Source organism: Macrotis lagotis, chromosome 6, assembly GCF_037893015.1.
Source record: "Macrotis lagotis isolate mMagLag1 chromosome 6, bilby.v1.9.chrom.fasta, whole genome shotgun sequence".
NCBI lineage: Eukaryota > Metazoa > Chordata > Mammalia > Peramelemorphia > Peramelidae > Macrotis > Macrotis lagotis.
This window is the reverse complement of record NC_133663.1, coordinates 229,809,995-229,834,652: the sequence shown is the minus strand read 5'-3', so window position 1 is coordinate 229,834,652 and position 24,658 is coordinate 229,809,995. Positions and strand designations below refer to the sequence as shown.

The following is a 24,658-nucleotide window of genomic DNA, read 5'->3' as shown; positions in this document are numbered from 1 at the left end:
ATTTAAGGAGATTGAGGAAGGGGCTCTTTCTCTTGGACCTTCCAGCCTCTGGTTGAAACCCTAGTCAGTTAACCTGATCAGTTCAATCAGGAATCCACATAGTCTTCTCTTTAGACTCTACTTACTTAACTTTTCTATCACTTTCTTAATGTGTTGTAAAACTCAATTTTCTTTCCAAAAAAAAAAAATTCCAAATGACTGTGTTTCTTCTGCTGAATTTATTAATTGACTGGTTTCTTTCTTTTTGGGTTTGGTGTTTTTGTTTATCTTTGTTTCTTCATCCCAGCAGGACCTACAATATCAATTAGAAAGCAAAACCAGAACCGGAGACAGTACAGTACAGGAATGTTTAAAAGTCACCTCAGGAAAGAAGAGCTGGACACCATATTCCAATGGGCATTCTTTGAAACAAATATTTTTCTTCTGTTTGATTTAAGTAGTGGTTTGTTTTTACTAAGACAAATTAGAAGAATACAAAGGAAACTGTACTTCTGCAAAACTTTGTCTCAGATTGTCTACTCTTTATTAAGTAAGTGTACACTTCCTCTGTTCTATTTGATCTTATTTCACTTCCTTCTCAGGTATCACCCATTTTTCTTTGGTCCATGGAGACTCATTTTCTTTGGAGCCTGCAGAAGCAGAGAGTCTTTGAAAGGTACTTTCAACACTGATATGAATGAATATTACTTCTCATTTAAATTAAGTCAATCTGTAAACTGGAAATATGTGAGTATGTGCATGCATGTATGTGTGTATGTTTATGTGTGTATGTGTGCACAAAAATATTAGAAAAAAATGAAAACTAAAGAGGAAAAATTATCTCAAATGAAAATTCTTGGAAAGATTTTAAAAATCTCTTTAAATGAAGTTCTGAGAGAAAATAAGTTTCTAGCCTATAATGACTGCAAAGAAGTTCGTACTATTAATAGCGATTCTCAGTAGTATTTTTTGAAAAATCTTAGTGAAGACAGCAAAGGGTATTCCCCGCCGCCCCCCCCCCCCCACCCCGGACTGAACAACCTGATGCTTTTTTTCCTCCCTCTAATTAAAGCTACTGGACTGATGTTAGACCAATCTCTGTTTCTTTGATGCCCAGCTTTCCTCTGATGAGAACGTTTCATCCCACTTTGAAAAAAAGACAAAAAATGGTAGGCTCAAACTCTGACTTCCTAAGAAAAAAGAAAATGTTTTGGTAAATGTCTTGTTCAATACTTGCAATTTAGTTGAATGCTATGTTAAATTGTTTGTCTGTGATTTGCTCTTTTTCTTTTAAATCAAGATCAACTAAGAGGCAGAGAACCATTACTTATTCTAGATTTCAGCTAGACTGAATGGGAATTCAATTTAAGAATAGAATTTTGAGTAGGGAAATAATCCCTATGAATGACTGGTCCCCGGGCTCTTGTTTTTAACTGTCCGGTTCTTAAAATCATGTTGTTGCTTGGTGTGTCTGAGGATTTATTTTAATACCTGGTCAAAACATCCCTATGCTCTGTGTGTACATATGTAAACACATAGGATGTAAACTTTAATTTTAAAATGAGTATACATATATGTATGCACACATTCAGTTTTATTATACTTATATATAGTTTTAATAGCTTAAGACTACACAAACATTTTTGCAATTTCATGTATGTGACAAACCCAAAACACAATCTATCTATAAATATCCACACGCATATAGAAATATTTTTAATATACTTATATAGTTTTAATAACTATATATATAAATAGTTTAAAACCTGTCTAAAACTTTTGGGACATCAAGGACACACACACACACACATACACACACACACACACACACACATCTCCATAAACAAGAGAGGTCAAAGATAGCAAAAAATATTAGGGCAGTGATCTTGCAGCAAATCAAATATTTGATCATATTTTGTTGCCTATAATTAGAATATACATTAGAGCATATACAAAACACATTCTGATTGGTAAATAGGAATTCATGTATTACAAATATTGGTTGATGCTTCAATTTACCCTAAAAGACAGGATCCCAAGTTTTTGAAAAAATATCAAATCTATATCTCAAAAAAAGGAAACTACTAACAACTTTCTTATAAATCCAGATGGCATGTTTAGTAAGAACAAAACACACTCTTTCTCTTCTCTCTCACTCTCTTCTCTCTCTGTCTCTGTCTTTGTCTCTGTCTCTCTCATGGTGTAATGAATATCTCTATTAATTGGCTTTGGAATCAAGAAGACACAGTTCAGATCCCAACACTGATACAGAATATATGACCAAGGAGAAGTCTCAACCTTTTAGTGGCACAAGCAAATTTCTAAGACTAAAAGTTGCTGAGCATGTACTAAGCATGTATTAATCTGTATTGGTAGAGGGAATTTCCTTATCAGAAATTCTTCCCTAAATGTATATATAATCTGAAATCTGAATATAAGTGAGTGTTTGTGTGTGTGTAGAGATGGATACTACTAGGCAAGCATTTAAAAAACAGGTAATCATGCTTTTTTACCTCTTTGTATACTTGATATCTAACGCTACTCCTTGCCTAGGCAATGATTGATAAAAGTTTAGAGTTAAAGATGATCATTTAACACATGCACACATATACATAAAGGTAGAATGAAATTAACTAAACAGATTATTTTAAAGTATTTTGATTTTTAATAATTTCATAAAACTTGGAAAGTTTTTACATTTTCTCTGGATTTTTTTCCCCCTAGAAGTTACTGACACATGCTCTTACTGTATTAAATTAGGATATTAAATTTGGATTCTGACTTATTAAGTGAATGTGGTGTTAAATCAGCTCTCCCTTAACAATTTTCTCTCTTCAGAAAAAAAATGTGTAAGCATGATGCGTATTTAACTTAATCCACAAATTAAGTGACTTGTCAGTGTCATACAGACAACAGGCATTTGAAACAAGATTTGAACTAGTCTTCCTGATTACAAATCCAGATATCCATGGCATCACCTAGTGGCTTCTTTGAGGGAAGAGAAGTTATTTAATTTAGAATAATTTTATCTTTAAAAAAATGTGTAGAAATTTTCAAATATTTTAAGGCTGTCATGGGAAAGTTGGTTAGTTAAGTTTATGTGGTTCCAAAAATGTATAAAGAGATAAACTATAACAGGTAGAAGTTACAGAAAGGCAGATTTGAACCAAAAATAAGTAAATGATATTTTTTAACAGGTTGTCACTGTACAAAAATTAAATACATTTGTGAGATAGTAAGATCACTCTCACTGAAGTGTTCAAGCAGATACTAGATAACATTGTTACTGATGTTTTTTGTCTTTATGTGGAAAAAAAGGTTGGGATGTCTGACCTCTTATCTGTTCTGAGATTCAATGAATATTATGTGAAATCTATGCTATGGTATTTCTTGTCATAGAATTTAACATGTAATTGGATTATTTTAACTTTTATAAAAAGGGAAGAAATTTGATTCCTGTTTTTTTTTCACACTATCAAACAAAGATCAGTCTTTGTTTTTCTCCCTTAGAGAACTCTATCAGTACAGAGAAGTATATAAATATCACAGATATAGCCTCTTATTCAAAGAGCTTACTTAGCAATGAAAAGAATGTGTATTTATATAATCATTCTGTGTAAAGTAATCTTACTACCTCATCTGATATTTTCTATTTAATATCTTCTAATAATACATTTCTAGAAGACTTAAAAGTTCATAATATTTTGCTCTCCACATCTTTGCAAGGTAGGTATTTTTATCTTCATATAATAGATGAAGAAATAGAGGATCAACTTAGCAAAATGACTTATCCACAGTCACACAACCAATGAGTGGAGTCAGGATTCAAACATGGGTCTTCTGATTTTCAAATCCAACCCTAGTATTCCCTACACAGTCACTAATCCTATAGTTATTTGCCAATACTACTATGCCATTATCCAACCTGGAATACTTTCCATTCTCTGTAATAATAATTACTCAGATTTACATAGTGTTTTGTAGTTTTCAAGTACTTTATGTATTATTTCATTTAATTCTTACCATAACACTGTGAGGATGGCAATGCAAATAGTATATTCTGTGCTGAGGTGCTGAGAAATTAGGTGATTTTCCTAAGGTCACATAGCATAGGAATGAGACTTGAACTCTTTGGCCTAAAATCTAGTGCTCTTTCCATTTCAACAGTTTTCTTCCTGAAAGCCCTATAAACCTCATCAAAATTCTTGGCCCTTATGACTGAGAAATAAGGAATATATGTATTGAGGAACAGTACTTTGAGCTGGAAGGAAGATTTCTTTAATCTCTGTGCTGGGCTGCTATCCTTTTTTTTTTTGCTTGACTATTATTTCTTTCTTCCTTTGTTTGTTTCTTCTTTCTCACCCTAGGTGGTTAGGTAGTAACAGAGGCTGGAGTACTAGACCTTGAGTTAGAAAGATCTATGTTCAAATCTACTTTCTAGATACTTGTGTTACCTTGGCAAACCACTCTGCCTCAGTTTCCTCAATTATAAAATTGGACTAATAATAGTATATTTCTCAGAGTTGTGAGAATCAAATAAGATACTATTACAAAGTACTATACATCATTTTTTACTTTTCTTTTTTCCTTTTCCTATTTATTTTTCCAATTATGTTGAGTTAATTTATTTTTTAAAATTATTTGTTTTTCCTATTATAAGATAAGATAATTTTCAACATTCATCCCACCCATCCCTCTCCCCACCTAAGAATAGCAAGCAATCTGATAGGTGCAGTGCACCTGTAACACATATTGGTCATTCTGTGAAAGCAGAATTGGAGCAAAAAGGGAAGAACCACAAGAAAGAAAAAGCAAAAAAAAAAGTGAAATATATTCTTTGATCTGCATTCAGACTTCATAGATCTACAAGCTAAGTCTATCATAGTTGATCATCCCACAATGTTGCTGTTACTGTGTGGCAGTGTTCTGGTTCTGTTTCCTTCATTCAGCATTAGTTCATGTCAGTGTTTCCAGGTTTTTCTGAAATCTGTTTGCTCATTGTTTCTTATAGAGCAATAATATTCCATTATATTTGTACCCCAAAACTTGTTCAGTCATTCACCAATTGATGGACATTCCCTCAATTTCCAATTCTTTGCCACTACAAAAAAAGAGCTGCCATGTATATTCTTGTACTTGTGGTCTTATCCCCTTTTGGGGGATCTCTTTGGAATACAGACTTAGCAGTAAAATTGCTGAACCAATGGGCATGAACAGTTTTTTGCCATTTGAGTAGAGTTCCAAATTGTTCTCCAGAAAGGTTGAATCAGTTCACAACTCTACCAATAATGCATTCGGTCCCAGTTTTCCCACATCCCCTCTAACATGCCAATCTGAAAGATGCGAGGTGTTACCTCAGAGTTGTTTTGATCTGCATTTATCTAATTAATTGTGACTTTAGAGTATTTTTTCATATAATCATAGGTAGATATAGATATATTCACATAGATATAGATTTCTATATCTAAAACTTCACATTCATATCTTTTGACCATTTATCAATTGAGAATGATATTCTTATAAATTTAACCTAGTTCTCTATATATTTTAGAAATGAGGCCTTTAGAAATAATGGCTGTAAAAATTGCTTGCTAGTTTTTTGCTTCCCTTCTAATCTTGATTGCATTGGTTTTGTGTGTTCAAAAACTTTTCAATGTAATGTAATTGAAATTATACATTTTGCATTTCATAATGTTCTCTAGTTATTCTTTGGTCATTAATTTTTCTTCTCCATTAATCTGATGAGTAAATGATTCCTTGCTCTTCTAATTGGTTCATGGTTTCACCCTTTATGTCTAAATCATGTATCCATTTTGTTCTTATCTTTGTATATGGTATGGTATGTTTGATCTATGCCTAGCTTCTTCCATACAGCTTTCCCAGCAGTTTTTGTCAAATAGTGAGTTCTTACCCCAGAAGCTGGCATACATATCAGTAAATATTTGCTTCTCCCCTCCCTTTTCCTTTCACTTTATTCCTTCTTTGCCTCCCTATCCTTTCCTCTCATCCTCTCTTTAATTTTTATTAATTTTTCCAACACATCAAAAGACCCCATTATACTTACAATGAAATCACCCTCATGTAGGTCCTCTCAAATAATTAGGCAAAATAGATTAAAAGGATGTTGTGATTGTTAGTTTTGCATTCTTTTACTTTAGCAGTTTTTATTTGTTAAAATCAAGGACATGTGGATGAGTGAGTTAATACTAATGTCATCTAGTATTTTTAACCTGAGTTTTAGCCATTAAAAGTTGGAGTTATAATCAATCAACAACCATATTATTAAAGACCTAGTTGTAATGGTGTATGTTGATCATTTGATTCTATTTTGTTCACTCTGTATTACTTCATACAAATCATACAAGTAATTTTCCTTCTTCCTTAAGTAATATCCCATTGCATTTTTTTTAGGTTTTTTTGGCAAGGCAAACTGGGTTAAGTGGCTTGCCCAAGGCCATACAGCTAGGTAATCATTAAGTGTTTGACCGGATTTGAACCCAGGTACTCCTGACTCCAGGGCCAGTGCTTTATCCACTACACCACCTAGCCGCCCCCCTCCCCCATTGTGTTATTGAGTTGACTGCAGTTTTTTCAGTTGTTAGCCAGTACTGGGCCTCTCTTACTTCTTAGATAACACAAGAAGTTGTCCACATTCTTGCACCATTTGATTTTCTTTATTATTTCTCTTTAAGAGTCTATTTTGTGCCAGGATGAGAATAGCCCCTCAAGGAGTTTTATCTTCATTAGTATAAAACTGATTAATGAATTCAAAGTGTCTAATAATACAAAATAACTTCAAGAAGGAGAGAGCATTTTGGTTTACAAGTGGTACATTTGGTTTACAATATTAACAATGTAATATTTACTATATTGGAGAAAAAATAGCCACTGGCAATTATTAAATGTATGAGGTCAGATTTGAATTCAGGTCCTCTCAACTCCAGGGCTGGTGCTCTTATCTACTGTGCCACCTAGCTGCCCACATCCTGGTTACTTTCTACATATATTACAGTTTTTCAATATTTTTCCTAAGATGGTATGACAAATAACTGTATGAAAATGACTCCAAATTGCTAATAAGAAATATGCCATTTAAAACAACTTGAAGTTTTTACCTCCAAAACTTCAAATTGGCAAAGAGGATTAAAGAAATGTAGAATAAAAATCAAGTGCTTGTGGGAAGACAAGTTTGATAATATGCTGTTAGAAAAGTTACAAAGTAGTACAATCATCCTGGAAAACAGCTTAGCATTATATAAATCATGTCACTAAATTATTTATGCACTTTGACTCATTGATCCTATTTCTGGGCATTTACCCTAAGAAAGTCAATGACAGAAAAAAAGTTCTCCTATGTTACCAAATAACTTTGGAAGCTCTTTTCATACTAATTAAACACTCACACTCTCAAATACAGGAAAACACACACACACACACACACACACACACACACAAAATTGATTCACTTATCAAACAAACTGTAGTATTCAAAGAAAAAATATTATACCAAGAGAAATGATTGGTTTGAGGAATTTAAAGAGACATGAAAAGAGAGTTAAGAGCAAAAAAAGCAAAAATCTCAGCAGCACTATACACACTGACTATAAATATAATGAAAACATTTAATAGCAGCTGAACTCTGATTATATAAACCAATCAGTTCCAGAGAACAGGGAATGAAACACATTTTCTTCCTCTCAAGAAGGTGACTTGGGTATTGATAATCACATACTTATTACACTGTCAAATAGACTTGCTTTATCAGTTGTACATAATTGTTTTTTGTGTATATGTATCAAAAAAGGGTTGAATGCATGGGGTGGGGTGGGGGGATGCCAGGAAATTACTGTGATGTAAGAAAAGAGTTTGGGGAGAATCATATGTATGTCTATCAGTCAGTCAAAAAACATCATAAAGTACTTTAGCAATTCCTCAAAGTGGTCCAAGTAGAATTAAATACATTACCTCCTTTCTTTAGACACTATGCCTATAATGAAGCAGCTAGAAACATTTCATTAAAGCCTTCTATGGAACCAATCACAGTGTTAGGTATTCAGATACTTATAATTGGCAAAAATTAAATTAAAAAAATTAAAAAATGATAATATGCTAAATCTGAGCTTACCAGCCTACCTCTTTTGGAAGAATTGTTTGTAGATACACTTCCTCCATCCTATTTTAAAACCTAAATATAAGACTACAAATTTCTGTATTCAGTATCATCTTATTGGTTTTGGTCCCAAGTTCTAGCCCTTGGAGTCTTTTTTGGGTTCTGGGACAAATTCTGCTCTCTTTCCACCTTCTCATATTCAGAATTTCTGTCCATGGAATGAGTAGCTGCCAGTGTCAGTGAGAGCAGGAGATACAATGAATCTCACTAAGGAGATAGGAATGAAAATCAGATTCAGAGTTTTTTAAAGGGAAGATAAAAACTAAATAAAATTTTGAGTTCACAGACTTCTTGCAGAGAAATTATTTAAAGGATCATAGATTTAGACCTAGAATTGACTTTAGGAACTCCCCCAAAATATCTCAGTCTCAAGCAGGACAACTTTGAAAGATGTTGAATTTATAATACTTTTTTGGGGAGGCAATTGGGGTTAAGTGACTTGCCCAGGGTCTCACAGCTAAAAAACCTAAAACTAAGGTTTTTGAATTCAGTCCTCTTGACTTCAAGGTCAGTGTTCTATCCACAGTGCAACCTAGCTGTCCTTATATACTTTTTAAATCAAGTTATACCTACAGACATTCACAGTTTTGCACATAATCCTTTTATTCCTGTTGTTTTGTATGTGAAAATATTCATTAAGTGTTTAAGTACCAAATAAAATGCATAAAACATTTCAGTCTCTCAAATTTCACATGTAAACATAAGCTTCTATTACCCTTTTCAATATTTGTGAGTCAAAAACAAAAAGAGAATCAGAAAAAAATGTTAAATATAAAAATTAGAGGACACATTACCTTGAAAGGGAATATGAATTAACAAGGGGCAGACCTTTCACTTGCACAAATGTCTGTCTTGTAGAAAGATATGTAAGACAACATAGAAACGGCTGGTCTAAGTGTCTCTACAATAGGCACTTTCATTTTCTGCTTTCCCAGAATGAAAGGATCCAGGGCTTAAGTGTGAGGACAGAAACACCTGTGCATTCAAAGGGAGCAATCCTATTTTCAACATAATTAACTCCCTAATTGAGCATCCAGATTTAGTCAGTGTATTTGCATGTGGAATTAGCTATGATTCATTACCAAAGCCTTCCCTATGTAATGATGTGTTCTTTTCTTACAAATCAAATTACCACAAGATGAATGTCATTTGGCAATTATTGAGAAAACATGCACCAATTGTACCAAAGGAAAAAGAAGAAAAAAGAAAAAGAGGAAAAAAGTATATCAGAGTTGATTTACTCACCCAAAATAAATTCAAACTAAGAGTTTGGGTCATATCTGAAGTAGGTGAACAAGATAACTTGAAATGAAAAAAGGAAAAGGACAAAATTTCCAGAGATGGAAAACCCCATGGGAATCCATATTCTTATTTTTTTGCTTTTGTTTTTTGTTTTAGGTTTTTGCGAGGCAAATGGGGTTAAGTGGCTTGCCCAAGGCCACACAGCTAGGTAATTATTAAGTGTCTGAAGCTGGATTCGAATTCAGGCACTCCTGACTCCAGGGCTGGTGCTCTGTGCTACCTAGCTGCCCTGGGACCACATATTCTCATGTACAAAAAATGTTTAGAGCAACTCTTTTTTTTGTAGTGGTAAAGAATTAAAAAATGAGGTGTTGCTCATCAATTGCAGAATGACTGAACATATTGTGGTATATATGCATATGATTTCTATAAAATTATGAACAGGCAGATTTCAGGAAAATCTGGAAAGCTTTCATGTACTGATGCTGAATCAGTGAGTAGAACCAGGATATCATTGTAAACCTTAAACAGCCACATAATGTAGTTCTCAGCTAAACAATGATCAAAGACAATTCTTTGTGGTAGAAAGACAAATCTTATGATGGAAAATACTATCTTCATCCAGAGAAAGAATTATGGAACCTGAATGCAAATCAGCCTATTATTTTTACTTTAAAAAATATTTTGTATTCTCACTCTTTTGATTCTTTCACAACATGATTAATATGGAAATATGGTTAACATGATTGTCCATGTATAACATCAGATTACTAACTGTCATGGGGAGGCAGAGAGAAGGGAAAGAGGGAGAAAAATGTGGAACTTATCTTACAAAAATGAAAGTTGAAAACTATTTTTTACTTATAATTGGAAAAAATAAAATTAAAAAGGATTTAAAAAGACATGCTACATCCTCAGATATAGTCTTTTTTGAAGTAACAAAATTTGAGAATCTTTTTTAAACTTTGTTTTACTCATCTTACTGTTGGTACTCAATTGAACTGAGTTCCTTGTGTGGCTCTTTCATCTTTTCATCTTTTTAGAAAGATTTTCTTCTTGGAGCACTAATTTTTCAACATGACTTCTGATATATTCAACTACTGTTTGGCTTATCACATTCCTAAGGTCATTTTAATTTGATATAAGATATTTGAATTCAGGTTAGGACCAGAAAATTCAATTAAAATCAACAAAAATTTAACCTCAAGAAGAGAATCCCATTAAAATTTATTAAATACTATTCATGTGTATGGCATGGTACAACACACTGATGATTCAAAGACAGATAAAACATTCAAGTTGCTTTTTTTTTTTTTTAGTTTTTGCAAGGCAATGGGGTTAAGTGGCTTGCCCAAGGCCACACAGCTAGGTAATTATTAAGTGTCTGAGGCTGGATTTGAACTCAGGTACTCCAAGGCCAGTGTTCTATCCACTTCGACACCTAGCCGCCCCCTCAAGTTGCTTTTAATATAAAGAAGAGTTTATAATCTAATGTTTCCCCAGTGCAATGCCAAGATTCTTTTGTTTCCTGAGAAACAGAGAATTTACATCCTATTTAATTGGGTTCTCTGGAATACTTGTTCAGGAGTTAACAGATTACTTTCATCTTAAAGTCTTTCCTATGCTATTTTTCATCTACTGGCTTTCATGAAGAACTGACTCCTTCCCTGATGGCACAGCTTTCCTGGTCTCCCTTTCCAACTCTGTACTGGTTGGGAAGGGAGTTGGAATATTGTTTGCTTTCCACTTCCAGGTTCATCCTCTCTACTTCTATCACTAAGAATCCTCTCCACACTTTAAATACACTTTATCCAAATCTACCACCCCATCAAAATTATAGTAGCTGCTTTCCACAAACCATTAGGACATTCTTTTTTTCTCAATGAGTTCAATAACTGACTCACAGAATTTATCACCTCCTCAATTCCTACTCTCATAATAGGACAATTAGGCATATAATGAAACTCCCTCAAATACCCTAACCTTATAGTTTTGGTTTTTTCTTTTTTTTAGATTTTTCAAGGCAATGGGGTTAAGTGTCTTGCCTAAGGCCACACGGCTAGGTAATTATTAAATGTCTGAGGTAGGATTTGAACTCAGGTATTCTTTATTCACTGCACCACCTAGCCCTCCCCACCTTATAGTTTTTCAATCTGTTTATGTACCCTGACTTAGTCATCCACCATACCTCAGAGACATGTCATGCTTTTGATCTTGCCCTAACCAACAAATAATCCATTTCTATATTTAGGAACTCTGATATTCCTTTATCTGACCATAATTTGTTCTCATCATTCCACCTCTCCTTCTGCCTAACAAACCCAAACCTTAGTCTTCATCTTTGCTATGATCTCTAATCCCTTGATCCCCTAGTTCTGACTCAGACCAACAGAATTGCAACAGACTGCTCTCCTCTTTTCATCATCTTGACCTCTTCCAATCAACACTATCTTCTTGCCTGAATTCTTTGGACCTTTATCCTTTCTCTGATCTAGCCCTGCCAAGCCTCTGCCCAGATTACTCTGCCTTTGCTCCTGCTACATGTTGCTGCACAAAACTGGAGAAAATCATGAATAAATGCTGACCAAATCCATTAAAAACTTATACTACATAATTCTGAATGGGTCTTTGCTACAGCAAGACAATTTTTTATAACTCTTTCATTGTCTCATTATTTTATTCACTAAAATGGCTTTTCTAAACTTTTTCATTTCTTCTCAAACTTCCCAGATCTCTCCTTTTCTCAATTGTCTCAAAATACTGAGACTGTTCATCAAATAATCTTCTCAACTAAAAATTCCCTAATGCCTACTGCCACTGTCTCTGCCTTCACCTCTAGTTCATGTGATGAAAATCTAACACCAACCCTTTTCAGGCTCATTGTTGGGATTATAAGGATATAATGTAAGGATATGGTGACACAGTTTCTGTGGATATCGTTCCCTTCCAACTCCATCTGGAAAGTGTATCTGGTCAGTAAGCTTTCAGGGTGTGGAGATTTTCATGGTCACAGGTACTTCGTACCCTCTACCCAAGTCTAAGAGACTCTGACTATATAATCCCTATACCAGTGGACTTGGTTCTGTTTGTGGCAGGGAAACTTTGTCAGAAAAACATTGGTCCTGACTTCATTCTATTCTGGCTTCTCCAACAGATTGCCCTCTCAATTACCTCCACTCTCATAACTTAAATCTCTTTTTGTCTACTGACTTCTTCCCATCTGTTTGCAAACTTGCCCATATCTCCTCTATCTTCAGAGAACCTTCACTTGATCTGTATCCCCCTAGTCATTCATTGTCCAATATCTTTTCTCCTGTTTGTAGTTTGTAGTTTGAGAAGTTTGTCTATTGAACAGGTACCTCCAGTTTCTTTCCTCTTAATTTCCTCTTAATTCTTTACAATATGACTTCCAGTCTTATCATTCAACTAAAACTACCCTTTTCAAATTAAACTAATGATTTCATAATTTAACAAATCTAATATTCTTTTCTTAGTCCTAATCCTTCTTGACTTCTCTGAAGCCTTTAACAGTGCCATTCATCTTCTTCTTAATACTCTCTTCTCTCCAGGTTATTTTCCTCCTACCCTTTTAATTTCAAGCTCTTTTGTTGAATCTTTATTCAAGTCATGCCCACTAATCATTGGTATCCCACAGAGTTCTGTCCTGAGTTCTCCTCTTCTCCCTCTGTGTTATTTCACTTGATGATCTCATAAGCCATCATAGATTCAATTATCATACTAATGATTCTTGGATCTCCTTATCCAACCCTAACATTTCTGCTGACCTCCAGTCTCACACAATCAATTGTCTATTAGATATTTAAAATTGAAGGTGTCCAATAGATATTTAAAACAATTTTTAAAATTTATTTTATTTTTAATTTAAGGAATAAAACAAGCATTTCCACAACAGTATAATAAAAAAGGATTGCATATGAAACCACAAATTTATTATGTACAACTTTCTATTCCTTTTAATATATGCTAATTATCATGTAATTTTTCCCTCCCTGCCCCCATTCTCCACCCTAGAGATGGCTACTATTAGACACATGCACAACACATTTATGTGAAATCATTCTACACACTCTTCTAACTATCAGTTCTTTCTCTGGATGCAGATAATGTCTTCCTTCATATATCCTTTTTAGTCAATTTGGGTACTTACAATATTCGAAATGACTTATTCTCTTAAAGTTGTTCTGAAAACATATTGCTGTTACTGTATAAATTGTCCTCTTGGTTCTGCTCATTTTGTTTTTCATTATTTCCTGCAGGTCTATGTTTTTTTAAGATCATCGAATTCATCATTTTCTATGTAATATTCCATCACAATCAGACATCACAATTTGTTCAGCCATTTCCCTATTGACAGACATCCCACAATTTCTAGTTCTTTGCCACCAGAAAGAGCACTGCTATAAATATATATATATATATATATATATATATATATTTTTTTTTTAGGTTTTTGTAAGGCAAACGGGGTTAAGTGGCTTGCCCAAGGCCACACAGCTAGGTAATTATTAAGTGTCTGAGACCAGATTTGAACCCAGGTACTCCTGACTCCAGGGCCAGTGCTTTATCCACTACGCCACCTAGCTGCCCCTGCTATAAATATTTTATAACATATATATATTCTTTTCCTTTTTCCCCAATCACCTTTGGAAATAGAGCTACTAGTGATATTCCTAAGGAAAAGAGTATAGGTAGTTTAATAACTCTTTGGGCATAATTTCAGATGACTCTCCAAAATGGCTAGATCAGTACACAATTCCACTAGCAATGAATTGTTGCTCCAGTTTTTCCACATCTCTTCCAACATTTGCTATTTTCTCATTTTTATATAAATAAAACCACAAATTGGAGAAATATTAACTTTTTACAAATAATCAGGGTAATTAAACAAAAATGATAATGACATCTTAAACTCAACATCTCCCAAACTTGAGTTCTCCCAAACTTGAGTTCTTTATCTTTAGCCCCAAACCTTTCCCTCTTCTTTACTTCCTTATTACCATCAAAGGAACCACTATCCTCCCACTCAGGATTGACACCTAAGTGTCATTCTCAATTGCTCCTACTTACCCCCATATCCAATCTGTTGTCGAGGTCTATTAATTTTACTTTAGTAACATCCCTTCAACACTCCCTTTACAATTATTCCATTATAATCATCCTCCTAGACTATTTCAATAGTATGCCGGTGGTCCCCTGAAGCTTCTTCCCACTCAGCTGCCACAGTAATCTTCCTAAAATATACATCGGGCCATATCTCCTCCCTCTCCCCTTCTCTTTTTTTTTTAGGTTTTTGCAAGGCCACCTAGCCAGCCCTACCTCTCCCCTTCTCAATAAACTCCAAGGGATCCCTATCAACTCTAGAATAAATTATAAAATCCTCTTTTGGCATTCAAAAACCTTCCAAAAAAATCTGCACACCCTAGAGTTCCTCTTTCCCTTGGAATTGTGAGCAGGGATCCTCTCTGCCCTGGAAATGTAATCCAGACCCATGTATGGACAATAGAATTATCAGTCAGCTCCAGCTGTACCAAGTGCCAGCAAAGGGTTCCCCAAATCTCTTCTAAGCAGTTGTCTGACCCTTTTACCATCTCTGGGCTAATAACTCCAGAAGTTACTACTATTGCCACTGCCATATACACCCACTCTGGTGTCAGAGATCCTTACCAACCCCCTTAGTTTTCTTAAACTGGAAAAATGTCTCACCCTGAACTTTTGTTGGTTCTGTCACAACAAAATTGAACTTGAGACATTAAAGATGTTTAGAGGGGAATGTTGGTATAGTTCAGTAGGTGGCTGCCCCTACTCTGTCATCTTGGTTCTGCCTCCTGGACCAGAGAATTTTTTTTTAGTTTTTTTTTCCTCTCCAAGCACATTTTTTCTGGGTTTTTTTTAAAGGTTTTTTCCAAGGCAAATGGGGTTAAGTGGCTTGCCCAAGGCCACACAGCTAGGTAATTATTAAGTGTCTGAGATCGAATTTGAACTCAGGACTCCTGACTCCAGGGCCTGTGCTCTGTCCACCGTGCTACCTAGCTGCCCCACAGAGAATTTTTAAGATCCATTCCAGTTCTCACATTTTGGATCATAAAGATAGAAACAAGGTTGGAGACATCTTATTTTTCTTTTTATTATTTTCTTTTTATTATTTTAAGCCTCCCATACTGAAGTTTTACTCTGATCTCCCTTATGGCACAGAGGCAACTCCAGGGTTCCATAAAGAATGTGGTCCCTTCTAGGCCTATCAAGCAGTAAAGGATTCCAATAAAGAGCTAGAGAAGAACTGCTGCTAAGTAATCCTGAAATAGCTTCCACGTTGTTGTTTTTTTATGGTTCAGTTAGATCTTATTCTTTGTCTCCCCATCTGAGTCAGCAACAGCTTGGGGTTATATACACAATGAAGCCATGGATAGACTGAATGTGATGAGGGAAAGAAAAATTTAAATTTTTTTTTTAGATTTTTCAAAGCAATGGGGTTAAGTGGCTTACCCAAGGCCACACAGCTAGGTAATTATTAAGTGTCTGAGACCGGATTTGAACCCAGGTACTCCTGACTCCAGGGCTGTTGCTTTATCCACTACGCCACCTAGCCGCCCCTACCTGGGTTCTTCTTGGGAAAGAAACAAGAGTGGTTTTCAATTTCCTTCACTGATCATTTTATAGATGAGCAAACTGAGGCAAACAAGAAAAAGTGACTTGGCCAGGGTCACACAGATAGTAAATAACTGAGGTTGTATTTGAACTCTGACTCCAGGTCCTGCACTCTATTCACTGTATTACCTATTGCTATCTATCACCCCATTCATTAATTGTGCTAGTAGGGATCTAGCTTTATAGATAACAGACTAGTGATGTACCTAAAGTTACACTGTGGAACTATCTGAGACTGTTCTCTTGCTGACTCAAGCAACAATATAGATTTTTTTTGAGTTTTTTTGTAAGGCAAACGGGGTTAAGTGGCTTGCCCAAGGCCACACAGCTAGGTAATTATTAAGTGTCTGAGACCTGATTTGAACCCAGGTACTCCTGACTCCGGGACTAGGTGCTTTATCCACTATGCCACCTAGCCGCCCCCTACAATATACATTTATTAAGTGCCTGCTATATGCCAGTGATAAGCTCTGAAGATATAAAAAGAGACAAAAATAGTACCTGTCCACAAGGAGTTCACAAACTAATTGGGGGGAGGCAACAGGCAAAAAGATATAGATAAAGGAAGCTCTACACAAAACAAATAAGAATAATTATCAGAGTGAAGGCACTAGGATTAAGAGAAATTGGGAAAGGTTTCTTATATGAGGTGGGATTTTAATTCAAATTTAAAGGAATCCAGGTTAGTTAAGAAGGAGAGATGAGGAGAGAGAGAGTAGAAAGAGAGTGTCTGGAAGTGAGAGATAGAATGTCTTGTTCATAGAACAGCTAAAAAGCTAGCATCACTGATTCAAAGAGTATAGGGCAGGAAGAAAAATGTGAGAAGACTGAAAAAGTAGGCTGGGCTAGATTATAGAAGGTTTTGAATGCCAAAAAGAATATTTGTATTTGATCCTCTGTATTTCAGGACAATCCCTTTAGTGGTTGAATGGAAAATGGCTCAGAATGGAGTGGAACTTAGGGCAGGTAGTTATTGCAATGGTCCAGGTATGAAGTGATGAAGGATTGCACTGGAGTGATGGTAGAGTCCAAAATAAAAAGAAAGCAAGAGATATTGTGAAGGTGACATCAATATGTTTTGCTTGGCAAAAGATTGAATATGGGTGGGGTGAGACATGTAGAGGAACTCAAGATGACTCTTAGATTAAGAGCCTAAAGTGGAGCAGCTAGGTGGCACAGTGGATAGAGCACCGGCCCTGGAGTCAGGAGTAACAGAGTTCAAATCCGGCCTCAGACACTTAATAATTACCTAGCCGTGTGGCCTTGGGTAAGCCACTTAACCCCATTGTCTTGCAAAAAACAACAACAATAAAAAAGAGCCTAAGGAACTGGGAGATGATATTTCCCTCTACAGTAATATGTAAGGTAGAAGGTGAAGATAGTTTGGGGGGAAGATAATGAGTTCCACTTTTTTACTTATTGAGTTTAAGATGTCTACCAGACATCTATTTTGACAGTTCTAAGAGGCATTTGGATATGTGAGAACAGAGAGCATCTGAAGTAGGATAGGTAGATTTGAAAATCATCAGCAGAGATCGTAATTAAATCCATGGTAGTTGATGAGATAACCTAATGAAGCCATATAGAGGATTAAGATAAAAGGACCCACAACAGGATGCTGAAGGACAGCTATGGGAAAAGGATCCAGCAAAGAAGACAGAGAAGGAGCTATAAGGCAGAAGGAGAACTAGGCGAGGGTAGTATTCCAAAAACCTAGAGAGAAGAGAGTATTAGAAAGAGAGGATGATCAACAATTTTTAAATTTGAATGTGCTATCAGTATAAAGGCTTAGAGGATTTAAGAATGGGATTTGCTTGGTTAAGATTTTTATTGATAAAAATGGATGTAGCAAATGGAAATTAATTTTATATCTATCTAAAATCTGCACAGGATCCATTCTTTATTTACTTTTCTTCTATTATTCTTTCAGATATTCCTCATGTGGGAATTATACAGACCATTTCTTATTTTCTTTCACCTGCTCCTATGGTACAAACTTCGTGAAGCCAGATGGTTTCCTAAAACCTTGCCATGTAATGTCACTCAGAACAATATGGAGGCCAGCGTGATGGTCAATTGCACTAACAAACATCTCACAGAAATCCCAAAAGGAATTCCTTACAATACAACCAATCTGACCCTTACCATCAATCACATACCAAAAATTTCCCCAAATTCCTTTGATGGGCTAGGAAATCTGGTGGAAATTGATTTCCGATGTAATTGTGTTCCTATCCATCTAGGGCCAAAAGACCACAAATGTACCAAGAAGCCAAATATCACCTTTGGCAGTTTTAGAAATCTCACTAATTTGAAGTCACTATACTTGGATGCAAATCAACTCTCTGAAATACCTTTGGACCTTCCTCCCAGCTTAAAACTACTGAGTCTTGAAGCAAATCATATCTTTTCCATCACCAAAGAAAACTTGACTGAACTGGACAACCTAGAAATGCTCTATCTGGGCCAAAATTGTTATTTCCGTAATCCTTGCAATGTTTCTTTTTATATAGAAAAAGATGCCTTCCAGAGTCTGAGGAATTTAACAGTCCTATCCCTAAAAGCCGACAATTTAACTACTGTTCCCACTATTTTACCATCCAGCTTAACAGAACTCTACCTTTATAACAATATTATCCAAAGCATTGAAAAGGATGATTTTCAAAACCTCCATCAATTACAAATTCTTGATTTAAGTGGAAATTGCCCTCGCTGTTTCAATGTCCCATTTCCTTGTACTCCTTGTCCAAATAATAGTGCATTAATGATCCATAAAGATGCTTTTGATTCCTTAACTGAATTAAAATTTTTGCGTCTACATAGTAATTCACTCCAACATATACCTAAGAGTTGGTTTAAAAACACTAACAAACTTGAAGAACTTGACCTTTCCCAAAACTTCTTGGCCAAAGAAATTGGAGATGCAAAGTTTTTGTATTCTCTAGTCAGTCTCATAAAACTGGATTTGTCTTTCAATTATGAACCACAAATCTACCTTGCTCATTTAAACTTGTCAAAAGCATTTGCTTCACTGAAAAATCTGAAACTCTTGAGGCTCAAAGGGTTTGTCTTTAAGGAATTGCAAAGTATGGATCTCTTGTCCTTACAGAATCTCTCACAGCTTGAAGTGTTAGATCTTGGCACTAACTTTATCAAAATTGCTGACCTGGGTGTGTTCAAAGAATTCCAAGCTCTGAAAAATATTGATCTTTCTGTTAATAAAATATCTCCTTCTGGAGAGTCAAGTGAAAATGGATTTTGTTCAAAGGCCAGGACTTCTACAGAATTCCATGCTTCTCAAGTATTTGAATCCATGCATTATTTCAGATATGATGAGTTTGCCCGAAATTGCATGTTTAAAAGCAAAGAGAAGCCTTCTCTCTCAATGATGACTAATAACTGTGAGTCATATGGAAAAACCTTGGATTTAAGTAGAAATAATATATTTTTTGTAAAACCCAGTGATTTCCAGGATCTTGCTTTCCTGAAGTGCCTGAATTTATCAGGAAATAGCATTAGCCAGACTCTCAGTGGCAGTGAATTCCAACCTTTAGCAAATTTGAAATACCTGGATTTCTCTAACAACAAACTTGATTTGCTTCATCCAACAGCTTTTAAAGAACTGCAGGAACTAGAAGTTCTTGATATTAGTGGTAATAGTCACTACTTTGAGTCGGAAGGGATCACTCACATGCTCAATTTCACCAAGAATCTCCCTGTTTTGAAGAAACTGATGATGAATGGGAATGATATCTCCACCTCTGCCAGCACAGAAATGGAAAGTGAATCTTTGAGGATTCTGGAATTCCGAGGAAACCACTTAGATATATTATGGAGAGATGGTGATAACAGATATTTGCAGTTCTTCAGGAATCTGACCAAGCTGGAGGAGTTGGATATTTCTGAAAATTCCCTCAGTTTTTTGCCTTCTGGAGTTTTTCTGGGCATGCCTCCAAACCTGAAGACTCTCTACTTGTCCAAAAATAAACTTAAGACTTTCAGTTGGAACAAACTCATCTGTCTTAAGAATCTAGAAACACTGGATCTTAGTCATAACCAACTCACCACTGTTCCTGAAGTATTATCCAATTGTTCCAAAAGTCTCAAGAAACTGATACTCAGCTATAACCACATCCAAACCCTCACAAAGAATTTCCTCCAGGATGCTTTTCAGTTGAGATATCTAGATCTTAGTTCAAATAAACTTCGCATCATTCAGAAGTCCAGCTTCCCAGAGAATGTCCTTAACCAACTTGATATGTTGCTTTTACATGGTAATCACTTTTATTGTAACTGTGATGCTGTGTGGTTTGTGTGGTGGATTAACCAAACAGAGGTCACCATTCCTAATTTGGCCACTGATGTGACCTGTGCAGGACCAGGAGCCCACAAAGGCCAGATCTTAATTTCACTCAATTTATATACCTGTGAGTTAGATTTGATTAATTTGATTCTGTACTCTATTTCAGTATTCATTATTCTTTGCCTGACAGTTGTTCCAGTCACAAACCACCTGTATTTCTGGGATGTGTGGTATAGCTATCATTTCTGTAAAGCCAAATTAAAAGGATATCAACGCCTGGTTTCACGAGATTTTTGCTATGATGCTTTTATTATTTATGACACCAATGATTCAAAGGTGGAGGAATGGGTTTTCAAAGAGCTAGTGAAAAACATTGAAAGCCAAGGAGATAAGCAGTTCAATTTGTGTCTTGAAGGTCGAGATTGGTTGCCAGGAAAACCAGTTTTGGAAAACCTTTCCCAGAGTATACAACTAAGCAAAAAAACAGTATTTGTAATGACAAATGCCTATGTCAAATCAGGAAATTTTAAGACAGCATTTTACTTGTCACATCAAAGGCTCATGGATGAAAAACTAGATGTGATTATTCTGATATTTCTTGAAAAAGCTCTTCAGAGATCTAAGTATCTCCAACTCAGAAAAAGATTATGCAAGAGTTCTGTCCTTGAGTGGCCCACCAACCCACAGGCTCATCCTTATTTCTGGCAGTGTCTGAAAAATGCCATAACCACAGACAATAACACAGTCTATAGTAAGTCCTTTAAAGAGACTCTATAGTTCTCCATTTCAACAACCACTCTGTGGGAAAAGTTATCAGAGCTTCCTATGGGACATTGGAATTACCAAATTATGATCAATAGAGTTGTACCCAACCACCTTATTTATACCTATTGGATTGTTATTAGAAATGAAAGAAAAAATGACAAGTGTTGGAGGAGTTGTAGTAAAAAATAAGACAATCATTGGTGGAGGAGTTGTGAAAGGATTCAGCAATTCTGTAGAACAATTTGGAACTATGCTCAAAGGGCTATAAAACCATGCCTACCCTTTGACCTAGCAATGTCACTACCAGATCTATATTCTAGAAGAGATGAAAAACAGGAAGGACAAGGACCTATATGTATAAGAATATTTATAGCAGTTCTTTTCTGGTGGCAGGGAACTGAAAATTGAGGGGAGGAATGTCTGAGAAAATTGTGCTACGTGATTAAGATGAAACGCTATTACACTAATGCATTGTTGTGGAGTTGTGAACTGGGTCTCTATCCTGAAGAAATCATGAAAAAGGGTGAAAGTTTCACATGTACAAAAATATTCATATTAGCTATTTTTTTGTAGTTGCAAAGAATTAGAAATTGAGGAATATCCATCAATTGGGGAATGACTGGACAAATTGTAGTATATGTATGTGATAGAACACTATTGTACTATAAGAAATTATGAAAGACAAGATTTCAGAAAAGCCTGGAAAGATTTGCATGACTTGATACTGAGTGAAATGAGCAGAACCAGAAGAACATTATACACACTAATAGCAACATTGGGTCATGATCAAACATGATGGACTTCTTCATTTCAGCAGTACAATAATCAAAGACAATTTAAAAAGACTTATGATGGAAAGTGCTATCCATATCCAGAGAAGGACTGTGAAGTTTGAATGAATATCAAAGCTTATTATCTTCAAATTTTTAAAAGTTGTCTTATGTATTATGTCATTTTTTTCCTCTCTAATGCTTTCTTCCATTTGGATTTGATTATCTCACATCATGATCAATATGGATTTATTGTTCAGCATGGTTATAATTGTAAAGCTTATATCAGATTGCTTTCTGTCAGGGGGAGGGGAGAAGAAAGGGAGGGAGGGAGAAAAATGTAAAACTCAAAACCTTGCCCCCCCCAAATGTTGGCAAAAACTACTGTTACATGTAGTTGAAGAAACAAACAAATAAAATATTAAAATAAGATGACGTGCTGTTCTAAGAAATTATGAATAGGATGTTCTTACTAAAAAACTTACATGAGCTAATACAATAGGAAATGTATTATATACAAAGTAACAGCAATGTTGTAGGATGATCAGCTGTGAGTGACTTAGCTTTTCTCAGCAATGCTATGATCCAAGAGAATTCTGAAGGACTTATGATAATGAATCCTATCAATCCCAAAGACAGAATTGATGGTGTCAGAATACATATTGAGGATAGCAATCTCCATTTTACTTGGATGGAGTGATTAAGTCAAGTATCCAATGGACAAATTATGAACCCAGAACTTTGGGACATTGAGGTTCAAACATTCATTCTGCTCAACTATGCCTTTCTCTAATTCTCAGATGACATTTTTCAATTTTCTTCCTTAGTAATCAATTTCCATCAGATCATGAGTGTTTGATTAATTAGTCATAGAATATAAGCTCCTAGAGGGCAAGGACTATTTTTTTTTATTTTGTCTTTGTCATCCCAGTATCTAACAGTGTTTTGTACAGAGTAACCCTTAAATGAATGTTAGATTGTATTGGAACACTATTGTAAGCTAATTTTGCTTACTTGTATAATTCCTTGGAAAAAATATATTTTAAAATTATACATAATTAAAAAATTGTACATGACTTGCTACTATTTGATTTGAAAATAACAGCGAATATAGCACCAGCAATAATAAGACATTTACATACTCTTTTAGCCTCCCAATTAATCTCATTCAATAAACCATCCTGTGTACATTAAGGAACTAACAATGAGGAACTTCGTTGTATATAGAACTAAACCCAGAGTTTAAAATTATCTTTATTTTCTAATTAATAAAATTCCTAAATTTTAGTTGCTTTGCACCAAATTTTTTTAAAAAAATCAATGTGCTTCTTATTGTATATAGTTGTACAAAATTAAATTAGTATTAATTATTGTATAGAATTAAATTAATATTGTTCCCCAAACAGAATTCTGATGTAAAAAAGAAAATGATCAGAATTGAATATTTTGAATATTCAGTATTAAATATCTTGAAATATTTAATAAAATATTAAAATATTTTGAAATAATTTATTCAAAATTCACCTTAGGAAGATTAAATGTGTCATTTTCTACACAGTGGTCAAATGCCAATGCTGAGTAAAATATGAAACCAAGTATCTTAAGACATATATTCATCAGATCATAGAATTTAGAATTATCGGTTTTCACCCATTCACTGTTGAAAGGATCATATGAACCAAGGTGAATGAAAGAAAAGGCCTTCCTAAACTTAAGATATGGATTCCATTTTATTTCACACTTGATTTTAGTCTTAATGTCAAAATATGCAACTTATTGACAGTTGTGTTACCTTTTTAAAGTTTGTCCCTCTGAATACCTGCTGAGAAAAGTGCTGGTAAACAATATAACAAAATGATTTCATAAGAAAGGTCTTGTTTTTGACTCTTTGGAAAAGGCATTCTTTGGAACAATCTCATGCAATATACTTTTGCTATTCTACTTGAATATTAAGACTATGCTGAATTTTCAGGAAAGACAGGTGCAAAGGGCACAATATGTCAACAAAGCTAATACCCTAGGAAAATGGAAAGAAATATATAAAGTCTTTCAAATGTCACAATCTCTTCCATGTGTAAATTTTTTCTTGAAGTCAGTGGTCTGAGAAACAAATGGAATGACTCTCTTTATATAAGTTTCTTAAGGAAAAACCACAGGATCTCAGGACTCCACTGAGCAAGGACTTCAGACCAAAGCTAATATATTACAATTAATGGAAATCACATTTTTTGATCATTAATCCAATAGAGGAATATTGTAAAAATCAAATGCATCTAAATTTTTAAATGTATTTTTGTTTTTTACTTGTATTTTTAAATCAACATTTTAAAATGTATTAACAATACTATTAGTAGCAAAACTAAGGTAGTGATATTTTTTTTTTCTTTTACTCCTTTCCAACCCGTGGAAAATTAGCAGTTAGAGCACTGGGGCTAGAATCAGGAAGACCAAAGTGCAACTCTAACCTCACTAGTTGGATGACCCTGGACAAGTCACTAAACTTTATTTTCTCAGTAAATGTAAAATGACCTGGAGAAGGAAATAACAATCTACTCCAGTATTTTTGCCAACAAAAGCCATATGGGATCATAAAGATTTGGACACAACTGACCAAGCAAGTGAGCTGAGGACAATGGTAAGACCATCTACCACATGTCTAATTCCATTTCATACTGTATTATTTTGTCTTTTGCCCCAATTATCTCAAATTAGTCTATCAGTGGACATTTTGGATCAGGGCTCTTGCTTGATCCAAGCATCATC

At 34.9% G+C, this 24,658-nt stretch overlaps 1 protein-coding gene across 3 annotated transcripts; it reads left to right on the top strand.

Annotated features, from left to right (window-relative positions):
* The first annotated feature begins 541 nt into the window (after nucleotides 1-541).
* On the top strand, nucleotides 542-23,188 carry TLR7 (toll like receptor 7). 3 transcript variants are annotated; one of them, XM_074192442.1, is made up of 3 exons: nucleotides 542-655; nucleotides 1,097-1,148; nucleotides 17,988-23,188. In XM_074192442.1, the coding sequence occupies exons 1-3, from the start codon at nucleotides 606-608 to the stop codon at nucleotides 21,135-21,137; spliced, it is 3,252 nt and encodes a 1,083-aa protein (XP_074048543.1). In that variant the 5' UTR covers nucleotides 542-605; the 3' UTR covers nucleotides 21,138-23,188. The 3 variants fall into 3 exon arrangements, with proteins under 3 accessions (XP_074048543.1, XP_074048545.1, XP_074048544.1); XM_074192444.1 differs by lacking the exon at nucleotides 1,097-1,148 and having other exon boundaries at nucleotides 569-655; XM_074192443.1 differs by lacking the exon at nucleotides 1,097-1,148 and having other exon boundaries at nucleotides 645-726.
* Nucleotides 23,189-24,658: the final 1,470 nt, after the last annotated feature.